At 39.5% G+C, this 13,693-nt stretch overlaps 1 protein-coding gene across 3 annotated transcripts in view; it reads right to left on the bottom strand.

Moving 5' to 3' along the window:
- Nucleotides 1-13,693, bottom strand: part of gas7a (growth arrest-specific 7a) — a 48,498-nt gene that overhangs the window by 20,354 nt on the left and 14,451 nt on the right. The window contains exons 1-3 of one of the 3 annotated variants that reach the window (XM_053514640.1): nt 12,315-12,461; nt 11,057-11,125; nt 1,736-1,825 (exon numbers count right to left, since the gene is read on the bottom strand). In XM_053514640.1, coding sequence (XP_053370615.1) covers nt 1,736-1,825; nt 11,057-11,125; nt 12,315-12,329 — 174 coding nt within the window. In that variant the 5' untranslated portion in view covers nt 12,330-12,461. Of the gene's footprint in view, nt 1-1,735; nt 1,826-11,056; nt 11,364-12,314; nt 12,462-13,693 lie in introns of those variants that run through there. The other 2 variants (XM_053514638.1, XM_053514639.1) reach the window with 2 other exon arrangements.

The raw sequence follows: 13,693 nt of genomic DNA, 5'->3' as shown, positions 1-13,693 counted from the left end.
CAAAAGAAATATATACGTTATATATATACCAATTTAGGAATGGGGCAAATATATTGTGGCGTGGGTGGGGTTTGAGTAATAACCATCATGCTTTGCGGGAGGGACTGTTATGTGTTCACCGTGTTGGGGAAAGGTGTCTGGGGTAGTGGCTTCGGCCAGGGTGTGTGTGTGTGGATCAGAAGTGTGTCTTGTGTTGTGTGACTGTTATTTGAATGTGCCGTTGTGTGAGAGCGAATAAATTTCTCCCAGCCATTTTGCATTGGGCACCCAAGAAGCTCACTCGTCTCTCCAAGTTCCTGCGTGGCGGTGAAAAACGCTACAATATATATATATTTAATAGGGGGCTAGTGATGCAGCAGCTGAAGTTAAAGAGGTATAATTGCTTACAAATGTCTTTTTCCTCATCATGTAGTTTTTGATGTGTTCTTCAGTCTCGTGTTTATGCTGCCATGTGCCTTTTGTTTTGCCCACTGTTTCTGTCCAGGCACTGGTTGAATACCCCTCTGTATTAACTTGTGCTCAGCATTGTTCTCTTTTAGCTACACATTTCTGATGATGCTTCTATGCAGAAAAAAATCCATGCAGATCAGCAAGGCCATGTATTCAAAAAGACCAAATACAAATAACAATTTAGACAAGTCACACTTGATCATTAAAGTATTGATCTTATTTTCTGAAAACCAAACAGGAAGGCTATGCCAAAATAGAAACAGTCTTGCTGTTTTAAAGATTCAATCCCAGTGACAAATAAGCTAGGTACATTAGATTTGATCTTGGCATGCCATGTTAGTTGTCTAACACTTCTAATAATCATCCAATTAAATCTATTAGCATGGTGCTGCCACTGCCGAATGTTACCTTCCCAGACTAACTTAAAGCTAACCTGGCAGGGTCAGAATTGCCATACTCGGCTCGTGGGTTAATTCTGCTCAGATGGCAGAAGGGTTTGATCAGCAAGAAATAAAAATAGTCTTTTATTAGCTAGCCAATAAAATTCCTTGTTATTTTAAATCTTAATAATGATTGTCGATATTTTAACCAAGCATACGGTTATTTACAACAATTCTTGGCTTTTCCCTAAAGCAGACAACAGTTTACGCACTTGTGCCTTGTCTTTATTAACCACACATTAACTACACAATGGGTAGAGTATAATTAATGTCACCAATTTACATAAACCTTAGACAACTACGTTTACACTCAAGTTTTTCACAATTTCTGTTTTTTCGGTTTATGTCTTTCTGTATATTTCAACTGGTTCAGAAGTTTATGTACACTTAATTAGTATTTGCTAATATTCCCTTTAAATTGTTTAACTTGGGTCAAATGTTTTGGTTAGCCTTTCACAAGCTTCTTACAATTAGCTCATTCCTCCTGACAGAATTGATGTAACTCATGCAGGTTTGTAGGCCTCATTTCTTGCCCATGTCTTTTTATTTTTTAGTTTATTTTTTGGAATTTCTGTTTTAAGGCCCAGTCAACTGAGTGTACAGTATATAAACATCTGAAACCATAGGGAATTGAAATAATCCATGCATAAACAATTGTTGGAAAAATTATGTCATAGATGAAATAGTTGTGGAAAGACAAAGGTTAAAGTAAGTGTATGTAAGTGAAGTGTATGTAACTGTATAATGAAAAGGAAAGGATGAGGTGAAGCTGTGTAGTACCTGTAAGGGTAAGATTTAAGATAAAGATTATCTTGCCAATTTTTCCCACTCTCATTTTGACTTACCCAGAAATAGTCGCAGTAGCTCCATTCATTGGGTTTGAGGAGTTGTTGCTCAGGCGTAGACTGTGCCAATGGAAACGTAACGAAGTTGATCTACAGAGTGATAAAGAGTGAAAAACAGGACCACGTAAGGAAAAAAAAAAAGATTTCAGCATAAAAATTATAATCTCAGGCTTCATAGTAGTATAAAAAAAACATAAATGCATATTACTGTATATAGTCAATTATACTCTACAGTTATAAAACACACAAATGCTGGGAGCTACAAATCAACCTGCACATACTGTATGGAAGGATGAGAAAAAAGGGTTCACAATACACAATTTTCTTTTCTTTTTTTCTTGTCAACACCACAATAAAATAACACATAATAACCACAAAAAAAAACTGTACAAAAACATCTTCTAAACATATATTTATGCAAACAAAAAAACAATCTGAAGTTAAATTATTTGGCTATGTCTACAACTGAGTTTAAAATATGATAGAGAAACGAAGTGCATTTGCATTACTGCTGCCTGAGTAAATGATGATGATGATGATGATAATAATAAATCAGTTCAAGCACAAGATTAAAGATAAATAATACTGTATGTTTTAACCTTTATAAAGTAGTAGCCCCTTACTCTCATTCTGGCCATACACAAGTAAACAGTAGAACAAAATAGCATTCTTATAGGCCTTGGAGCCATATATTATAGAAATCTGGCAGCAGTGTGATGCTCGATAATTACCATACATAATGCACACTGTTCAAGTAGTGCCAGTGCAGCACCATAAACACAGCACTGTTGTAAGACAATGCAGGCAATGTTGAACAGACAGTAAACACCTAGATGTGCTAGCCACTTATTCCTACACTTCACAATCTCCTCGTTCCCACGCTGTGATTCACGTTGTCATGAAGTACTCCATGACTCAATGGCTCACAAAACAAACACAATTTAATTTTATCCAGAGTTTAAATCCATATGCACTCTGAAATCTACACTTGTGGCCAAACAATAAAGGTGCACACAAGATTTCATTTGCCTTTATAGCAAACAATTCATGTGTAAAGGTGATTCCTTATGCTCCCAAAACCACTCTTTCACAATTTAAGTCCTGAAGCATCAATGTAACATCAGGGAAGAAAACTCAATAGATATGATATCCAGGTCAATCGTTATGTTCAGGTCTTTTTTTTATTGCCACATAATTTTGCCTAGACCTGAGTCTCGACCTGACCAACTCATGATGGGTGCTACACTGTGTGATTTATTGACTAAACAATTTAATACATTTTTTGCATATGAACCGAATTATTGATGGGTCAGTTTTTGAATCAGAATCACTCTTTTTGAACTATTTACATATATGCATTCTCATACGTTTTCACCTAATACAGTGCAACAATGGTATGGTTATTTCCCTTGAAGTCGTGGTCTGTCATAAGACTTTTTTATTAGTATTATTCTCTCACATTCCTCACTGATTTTTGTTAGTTTTTTGCATTTCATAAAATAAATTTTGTATGGTTGTACAAGCATTGTATCTTGTAGAAAAGCCACATTTCTCATCTTATCGTCTATAATGCTTTATCCTGTATACAGGGCTGCAGGGCCTATCTGCCGTGGAAACTTAGGGCACAAGGTGGGATACACCCTGGGCACACAAACCAATAACCTAATTTGTAGGTCATTACATGTCATTAGACTGTGGGAGGAAACCAGAATACTCAAAGGAAACCCATCCAGGACGGGGAAAACATGCAAACTCATTGCACACATACCCGAGGTGGGAATCAAACCTGGACCCATTAGAGGCAAAGCAACAGTGCCAACCACTAAGCCACCATGCCATCTTATGCCACTATTATCCCACACAGTAATCCATGCAATAGCCTGCTGCTTCTTGCTGTATATTTATTATGGGTTAAAATCAGTGTGCGGAAGACTGTGTGCATTATTTTTGCTATGATGTGCAACAGTCTACTGTGTGCAATACTGTGCAATGCTCTTACCAGGTGTTAAAACATTATTATGTGCAATATCATTTGTTGTTTTCGAAATGGGTGTTAAATCACTTTATTACTTGCAATAACTTACGTACAATTGTCTTTATGTGCAATAGTATTACTACTTGGTTAATATTACTTTTCATTACTTAATATTACTAAATAGTACTTAATTACCACTGATTTTAAGTGCAATAACTTATACTAAACTTCCGATTATGTCAGTAGTTTTTTCACTCAGCTGCGTGACTTACAGATAGATAGACATTGTGTGTAGCAGTCTGTATATTGTATTGTGGTTGTTTTCTTTCCACAGATTTTATTCAGATTTTATTTAGATTTATTCTGTGTCTTTGTGTGTTATGGCAGCCATCACATAAGCAATTTCCTGCGGGATCAATGAAGTTTTCTGATTCTGATATTAGGGAAATCTTACAGTATATATATGCATCCAAGTTGTTATAGGGGGACCAAACAAAGGATGTGGGGATACCTAATGGTTTTAATCCTGTATGGACATGTGGCTGCTCTCTGTAAGAAAACAACTGTATTTTTGGCTAATAGTACAGTTCCTATTTATAACCCCCCCACCCACCCCCCATAAATGAAATAAATAAATATAATAAAAACCTTCCCTTACTGAGGTTACCCTGCATAAACGATTATGTCAGCAGAAGATATAGTGGCTGCCATATAAGCAGCTTGATGGGTGAATGTGTAAAGGTCAGCAATGAACTGGTCATCTGCATTATTACCTAACATGTACAAGGAAGGAAAGGAGAAGAAGGAGAAGAAACTGCAATGTGATCAAACTGAATGATTTTTCCCTACACTATAGTTATAGCTAATCCAGATTTAATCAATTAGTTAGAAATCAAATGTATCCACCAATAAAACACAATCAGTTTGAGTATACACTTTTGCGTCCACAACCTCTCCAATTAGCCTGTTAGACCTACAATTAAGTAATGTTCACCATCTGCACAGCACCCCTCCAACTGCCAAACAGTACGCACCCTCTGCCCTACACACACACACACACACACACAAATGCACAAACATATACACACACTCATAGAGCAATGCAGGAAGATGGAACTAATTCTCAGAGATATTTTCCAAAGATTTGCACATAGTTAAGATAAGATGCTCCCATAGATTTTCAAACATTACTTGGGATATTAACGCCATATCAGTATTTAAATGATTTCATAGCAATAGAAATTTTCCCCAAAGGAAAATATGCAAACATGGCAAAACCATAAATACTAATGGTGCATTTTCATGTCCTAACCTTCTCAGAAATGTTGTTGCCATAGCTGTGTTTTCCGATCACGTAACGTTGATTACTGTATTTTATGCATTATATTCACATAAATACTCCAGGTACATTAAGTGCCTGAGGTTATATTTTGTGCACATACAGTACCCTGCAAACACTACACACTCAAGCCTACCATTACATACTCACACAGCCTCATGTGTCCCAGGTGTGCTTCAGTCGTATGTCTTGATTTACACACTTGTGCTCAGTCCCTTTTCATTACCTCGCTGGGAGATCATACCAATTGTCACGGCCACTGGGTTTTCCATTACGCCACCTCAACATTTGTCATTGCTGTTGTTTAAATCAGCTTCCCATCATGCTCTAAATTAGCTCATTTATCGGCACTGCAGCGCTCGTACACCACTCCACCCCCCTCGTTAGCCTCGGTTTTGCCTCTGCTCACTGCTCAGCCTGGAAAGCATCAAACGTCTGGCAAAACCTGGAACACAGCACTTTTGGAAAAGCTGTACATCATTATAGTAACAAGTCTTAGCAAAGTGAGATAGTTAGGATGATCTCAGGGAAATTCGTGAAGGAGTAGGCAAACAATCTATAGCATTGATATTGTAGGTGCAATTACCATCGAGAAGAATTCTAACATGATTGAAATTCTCTTTAATGGGAATCTAAGGACAGAAGTAGAATTTAGTTATTTAAACTAAAACTGTACAATTAAACCTTTTGCTTTAAAATTGAAATTGAGTGAAAATTATTTAATTGCAAAAGGCAGCTCCTTACAAGCATAGCATTAACTTTGCTACCAAGTAAATTGAATAACATTGATTTTTAATTATATACCAGCGAACTGGCAACAAGATCAATGTCTGCAGGGAACCAAACGCCAGCTCTTCCTGACTGATCCCAGAAAAAAGCCAATACACCACAAACTGACAGGTGCAATGACAGAAAGGCATAAGTGGATCAGCTCACCATGTGTATGCTTTAGCAAGGAAAGAGTACAGGGATGTTGAGAAGGCCACTAAATTCCCCAGATCCCATTCCGAATGAGCACCATGGGATGCACCGGATAAACAAGCTGGGGCCACACCCCACCACAAGTATTTGTTTAATTTTGTGATCTTTTGTGCCATTATTTGCTGTTAACTTAGATAAATAGATTTCAATACTAAGTGGCAATTTAAATTGCAGTCACATTATGTGTCAAAATAATCACAATGTAAATTTTTGGCCAAACTGTGCAGCCCTACTTTAAACCCTATTTTTGCACTTTTATGAATGAATTATATATGTAAATGATATTCTGATTACTCTTTTATGAAATAACCCCCTTTTTGTACTAATGCTGGTTATTTGCCATCAAAATACTGTAGACAACGTGTCTCCGTCAGGAAACTGTCAATGAATTTGATCAATTTTGTAGAGAGGCAGTGTTTGATCACAAACTGGATTAAACAAATCATGTTAAATTCGATATGTTTATTTCACTATGGCATGTAACTATTCAACAACTTGGTCAAAACCCGAAAAAACGTATACTCCTTTGAAGAAAAGTGTTCTCATATAAAGCAAAGACTTTTTCTCCCTTATATTAAGGCATCACAGTGACATAATGGTTAGTACTGTGGTCTCACACCTCCAGAGGCGAGGGTACGGCTCCAACTTTTGGGTCTGTGTGTATAGTTTGCATGTTTTCCTTGTGCTTGGGGGGCTTCCTCCCGTTTCTCTGGTTTCCTTCCATAGTCCCAAAATATGCAGGCCAACATTGTCTAATTGGCGTTTTCAAATTGCCCGTAATATGTAAGTAAGAGAGTGATTGTGTGTTCTTGTGTTCCTGTGAGAGGAGGAGTTCCACCCCTCATGCCCTGAGTGGGATATATATATATAAACCCTATCTTTTTATTATTTGCAGATGCTTATTTTCAGATGCTAATAAACAGAAATAGGAGATTACAATGTGCACAACAGTAGAGTCCAAGTCTCAGGAGGTTAATATACATTCACATCCAGGGTCCAGGTTCGGTTCCCAGCTAGACTCGATTCCTGTCTCTGTCTGCATGGAGTGTGCATGTTCTCCCTGTGCTTGCTGGGTTTCCTTCGAGTGCTCTGGTTTCCTCCCACAGTCCAAAGATCTGCAGATTAGTCTAATTGGCATTCCCAAATTGCTGGCATTCCAAAAGAGTGTATATGCCCTGTGATGGATTGGATTGGCACCCTGTCCAGGCCCTAAGTCTCCTGGGATAAGTTCCAGGCCCACACGACCCTAAATACAGGATAAAGCGGGTGAGACACTGTCTCATTTTCATCCTAGAGGTTGCCACATCAGATCATTTATTCGCCAGAACTGGCACAGGTTAATGGCAGATGCTAATTTTTATAACTGGGCTTGGGACTAGAACATGCAGTGGGTGGGTTTTATTGGAAGTAGGGTTAAGGGTCTTGCCCAAGGACCCAACTCTGGCTTGAACCTCGGCTCTCCCATCAGCAATCCAGAGCCGTAGCCATCTGAAATGCCATGTCAAAGTATATTACTGGCTGAAAAGTGTTACTATTAGTTGCTTTCTAGAATCAAGATATAGCAGATCATATACATTGAATTGAAGAAATCCCTTAATTTTGACTTGCACTGTTAGTAGGTATCAAGTTAATGGGTTATTTTCTCAGTGCAGGGCAACATGTTGTGTAAATTCTCCTTAATTACAGATGCACTGGTATGATATTAGGTTTAAAAAACAGTGCAACAAAAGACTTAAGCTTATAGCATACTATTAAGTAACAACTGCTAATTATCCAGTGACTACAATGAAATTAATAGCAAAGGTGCAAGAGTGAGGAAGGAACGCCTGAATACAATGACAAATGGTTTTATAGAGTTAATACAGCATCAGCCAGAGCCAACATATTCAGAACCATGTGAGAGACCCTTGCTGTTCATATTGATGTTGCTTTTAATAGCATTGTTGGGGAAACACAAACAAGCCTTGAAAAGTCATATTACAGTTACAGTAAAACGAATAAATCCAGTATGTGTTTCAGAGCTTGATGAAAAACATACAGTAAGAGTAAAGTGGTTTGCCCTTTTGAAAGTCACATACTGTAATACATACAGTATATTTATATTTCTGTAAAGCAGCTTAGTGACAATGTCTTTTACAGAAACCATGGCTCATTTAATTATAAAAGGTTAATACAGTGCTTATAAATGTATTATAAACATCCAGTGTTTGAGTAAGCACATTATTTGTGTATAGTCTGGATTAGGCATCAGGACGTTAACCCACTCGCTTTCTTTTTAGATGCACTGCCTATGCTTGGTTGGCTGCCCAGCACCCAGTTTTTTCGCTGAATAGCAAATGCCACGGACATAATGATAGCGTGTAGTAGACTCCAGGAATGCCAACCAGTAAATAAAACTCCATTTGGTGTGGGGTTCCTCTGGCACAACATACACATACTGTACTGGAAAACCTGCAGTGAACAGCTGAAAACATCCACAAGCACACACTAGTGTACACACTCCAGCAAACATTGCTGATCTCGAACACTGCTCAGAATGTGGACTGCTCGGCCTCTGTTGCTAAGCGACAAATTGGTTTCACTGTGAAGGCACACACATTTTTTTTTCCCTTTTGTGAAACAATGTAGTGCTTTACTGTACCAGACTTAAGCATATTCACATCCACCTGCCTTAATAATGAAAAAACATTACCTAATAAAAAAAAACTAAATAATACCTACACTACTCCTACAAGCTGTTATTTAAAAGCCTGTACTGAGCCTCAAATTAAGCAACAAGTGCTTGAGAGAATTATGGTTCAGGCTATTTGAAATGCATTCGAGTCTGGATTCGCAGATCTGCACACGTCACTGGCTGTGCCTCACTTAGGCTCAGAAGGAAGAAGGACAACTCTGCCTCTCCATGAATCTGAGCCGTCCCACCATATTGATCGAAAGCAGCTTTGATGGTGGTTGTCATGGAAAACCGCATGTTAAGCCTCTCTATGTGCCGCTCACAATATTCAGCCATTGACATGAAATGCAGCACATATATGCATGCCTGATGGATAAGAGTATTTTTCTTAACCATTAGATGCAGGTTCATGCACACTTCTATCCTGAGCACTCCAGGATTTTTCCTTTTCACATAATTTATGAGTTTAAGCCGCATCACTATCTGCCAAGATCTGCATATTTAAATTAGATGTTTTTCTGTGCCAGATGTTTTCTGTTTTTGTAATTGTATTTTTTTTATTTTTTTTTATCAAAAGTCTTTGTTCTGTCTTCATGGGTTTTTTTTTTTGTTGCAATCATTATTTCTCTTTAACCTTATCTTTGTATTTATATATATATGTGTGTGTGTGTGTGTGTGTGTGTGTGTGTGTGTGTGTGTGTGTGTGTGTGTGTGTTTCATTTCAACACCCATTAATCACTTCTGGTGCTTTTGTCACCATGGAAACTGGACTAGCCAAGTCTTTCCCCATTCCCTGGGCTGCAGCTATCTCTCCCAATAGGCGGGCTTTATAGCCCTGATGGACAGCTCTGCTAACCTGTTAGTGTTACAGCAACAGTACTCCCCTCTTCCAAAACAATAATCGAGAAGTCCGGTCTTGCTTTCCAGCACATGCGGCATCCCTAATTCATTCCTTTCCTCTCTCTCTCTCTCTCTCTCTCTCTCTCTCTCTCTCTCTCTCGTACTCATTCCTTTTTTACTATCTCAGGCAGATATTACTGGTTATATAACAATATACAATATTACTTTTTGAATTGTAGCCTGTCGAGTGAGCATTTCCACTAAACACAATTAGAGACACATTATTAGACACAATATGAAGACCGCACAAAAACGAAATCTGTGCATCGAGGACACCAGATCCTGTCATCTCTACTACACTTACATGCAGCCTGTTAATTAGGTGATGGGATTGGATGTCCAAAAGGAAGAAACAAAACAAACCAGTCAAAGCAGTGATTCAACAATAAGAGGACCTGGGTGTTAAATTCTTATATATAATAACCATGATGATTTAAGAATGTGAATTTTCCATTTTTTATTACAAACGGAGAAAGCATCACAAGACATCCAGGGATGGGGAGTAAATATGGATTCTTTAAAACCTGCGGAATCCGGAGCTGTCATTAAACCTGCTTGGATGCAAGCATGTTGCCCAAAATATAATACAAATCTCACCCGGACAACAAACAAGACCGATCTGCTACTGTAGCCCTCTTGATCCCAATATGGCTGCTATCAGAGTACTACATGTATCTCATATATATAGCCTTTATATATATATATATAAAATGTGTGTGTGTCTCTTTAGATATCCACCAGCAATGATGCAAGCAAGCAAGAAGTGTGTGCGTCTAAAAGAAATCAGTCTCACGCTGTCAGTTTCAGCAACGCCAGAGCTTTTTTAAACAAACTGCACACACCAAAAGTCACATCAGATCAGAGTCTGGAATGCCAAGTACTCTCAGGAGACTGAAAAGGAAGAGCCAGAGGAAGACAAAAAAAAGAGCAAGTTAAGACACCAACACCCAATGACCATTCTGATGTTCCTAAGTTTGTAAATCTACAATCCTAACACACTAACCTAAAGCGTCACCCGGTGACATAAGTATCTGATCTGTAAGGAACTCTATAGAACGGCAATGATGTAATCCCTTTGGGAAACACACATATACTAAAATAGAGTGCCACTGAACTAGTGAACAGATGTTTCCCATAAGTAGAACACTCAAGGAGTTTACAACCCTTCTGGCCGGTTTTAAAAGTGTAATGACCTGACATTTCAGACTTAATATTGCTTTAGTGATTTATAATAATCAATCAAGCTGTGCTTTTACTCCACAGCTATCCTTTATCCAGGACAGACTGCAGCCTGAGGGATGTCAATAAAAATCAGCATCAAGTCAGTATTTGTTAAATCAGCCTCTAGGGTATTCCAGCTGTTAAGTGTACATTTGTGAATTTATGTGTCTGTGTGTGTGTGTGTGTGTGTGTGTGTGTGTGTGTGTGTGTGCGCGCTTTCTCCAGACTCACTGTGGTTTTGGTCTCCTTGATTTCCCTCTCCTTGTTCTGTCTCCTGGCTGGTGAGAGGGACCCGGGGCTCTGTGGGGAGAGACAGGAGGCATCGTCAAAACTGCCCTCTGTGTCAAAGCTTTCCTCTGTCTCCATCTCTCAAGTGGACCCTTCACTCCTTCTCTCTCACTCGTTCTCTTCCACTGTATCTCCTGTGTGCCTTCTGCTTGCTTGCCTGCGTTGCCGTGGTGAGCAGCGCAGAGTGGGCTGTGTTTATGTGTGTGTGTGTGTGTGAGATGTGATGTGTGTAGGGAGAGGGGCGTGCCAGTGCTGTTGGAGAGTAGGGGGGTTTGTGTGACCGTGCAACTGCAATAAGGAGAGCAGGAGAGAAAGAGAGAGAGAGAGAGAGAGAGAGACAGAAAGGTAAAGTGAGTAAGACAGCAAGCCTGAATGAGTAAGTGAGTGGGTGAGTGGATGTGCGACACACCTCCAGTCCCTCAGTTTAAGGCTGAGTGCGTGCACACAGGGAAATTGAAAGGAGAGTAAGGGAAAGAGATAAACTTAACGACAGGCAAGGCAGGAAAAGTACAAGAAGGAAATATGATGAAGGGAGCAGAGAGCATAAACGGGAGCGCATGGAGGGAAAACAGCTTTTATTTACTCGAACAGCACCACACCTCCCTCTTCCTTCAGCGTGCCTATGTGTGCTTGAGTAACCGAAGAGGAGAAGGAAGAAAAAGGGTGGGTAGCGGGGGGGAGTGTGAGGGATGTAATAAGTACAGAGAAGCTAATGATTCGAGGTGAGCTGAATCCAATATGCACAATTGGAACAAAAGAATGTAAAAATGAAAAGCCTTCCCTGTGAAAAAAATGAGATTTTTATTTCTGCCTAAGGGTCGCATGATAGCTGTATTTACAGAGCAGGCGGTAGTGTGATGAGCGTGCATCCGTCTGTGTTGGTGCGTTTTGTAAAGGTGCGAAAACTCCACTGTGTGCAGGTGCTATATTTACACCTAAACTCATCAGCATCCATCATCACCCCAGTGTTCGGATCTTTCTCAGTGTTTTCCTTTGCTGTTTCCCTCACGCCCGCGATGCTTAGAACAACCATGTTCTGTTCTGTTCTGTGTTCTATTTGGGAGAACACTGATGCAATATTCAATACAAATATACAAATGTAACGGATCAAAGACACACACCCACACACTCGGCTAAAGAGCAAAAGCACCACACATTGAACCATAGAAAACGACTAACCACCAAACCCCCAGCCTCTCACCTTTCTCAGGAACATGAAGGCAGTGGCCCCACACCGCCCGGTTTGTTCTGTAACCTGCCGTTTGACAATCCGATCCTGCTTTGTGCCAGCTCCACACTGCCTTTCGATTTCCTTTTCTCTCTTCCCAGACTAACACAATCCTATCCTTGCTATGATTCTCCTGTTTGATTTTTTTTTTTCTTTTTGTGATCCTGGCCTGGGATCAGAAGCTAACCACGTGCCAGTGTCCAGGAGCGGGACGCCCATATGGCCTGTGCTCCACTCTGCTTGCTGGCAAGCTCACGCCCAAGTCCCACTGCCAGGCAACCATGTGACCTACCCATACTATAGCTTTGCTTGGTCTGATTTTCTCTGCTATACAAGCGTTATGGTTCAAAGAACTTTGCGAAAGAACTACATGACAGTAGTGGTATGTTTGAATTTAAGTGATCTGGCATTTGACTAGAGTCTGACAATGAATTAAAAAAAAATTAGAAACATGCCAGGCAACTTATATTTGGCATAAATGTTTAAATTGTTACTGTAATAATGACAAGATCCAACTTTGATTTCTTATACATAACCTAATGCCAAAGTCATTCTCATATTGTTGGCATCTTATACCCATATAACTGGCAATACCTTGTTGGTGGCATACCATCGCAATGCTAAACATATGATTTTGATTGTGTTATTGTAACATTTAGTAATACGTAAGGCATGGATGGACAGTTCTGTGCAAAAGTCGTAGGAACCCTGCGTTTTTTAGTACAAACTTTTCTATAGATTACTCATTGTCTATTCTGCTTAATCCTGCATTCAGGGTCTCGGGGGGCCTGGAGCCTATCCCAGGAGCCTTAGGGCACAAGGTTGGGTACACTCAGGACAGTGTGCCAATCTATATCACTCCCACACTCATTTACACACTACGGGCAATTTTGGGAACTAATATATGGACTCTGAGATAAAAACGGAGTACCCGGAGGAAACTCACCAAGTACAGGGAAAACGTCAAGCACACAGAGACAGGAATCGAACCTGGACCCTGGAGATGCAAGGCGACAGTGCTAACCACTACAGCACCATGGCATCTCAACCGTGGAATTCCTACACAGAATTAAATGTTAAAGGAAAAAACTACAGCTACTGAAAAAAAACGGCACATGATACAACCATTTTTCAGACTAAAAAAAAATAAAAATTGAAAAAAAGGAAGCTGCTGGTGCAAAAAGAAGGTAGTGCAACAGTCAAAGTCCTCAGAACAACTGTGGGTGGTTCTGTAGGATAACCCTTAGTAGCTAATTCTCTTAAGAAACTGCACACATTTTACCTGAGACTAAAAGGTCTTTAAAGCATTGTTGCACCAAAGTACTGACTTTGCTCCATTAATTACTGTTTTT

The sequence above is a fragment of the Clarias gariepinus genome, chromosome 16 (genome assembly GCF_024256425.1).
Source record: "Clarias gariepinus isolate MV-2021 ecotype Netherlands chromosome 16, CGAR_prim_01v2, whole genome shotgun sequence".
NCBI lineage: Eukaryota > Metazoa > Chordata > Actinopteri > Siluriformes > Clariidae > Clarias > Clarias gariepinus.
Note: the sequence above shows the minus strand (reverse complement) of the source record. Positions and strands in the feature narration are given on the sequence as shown.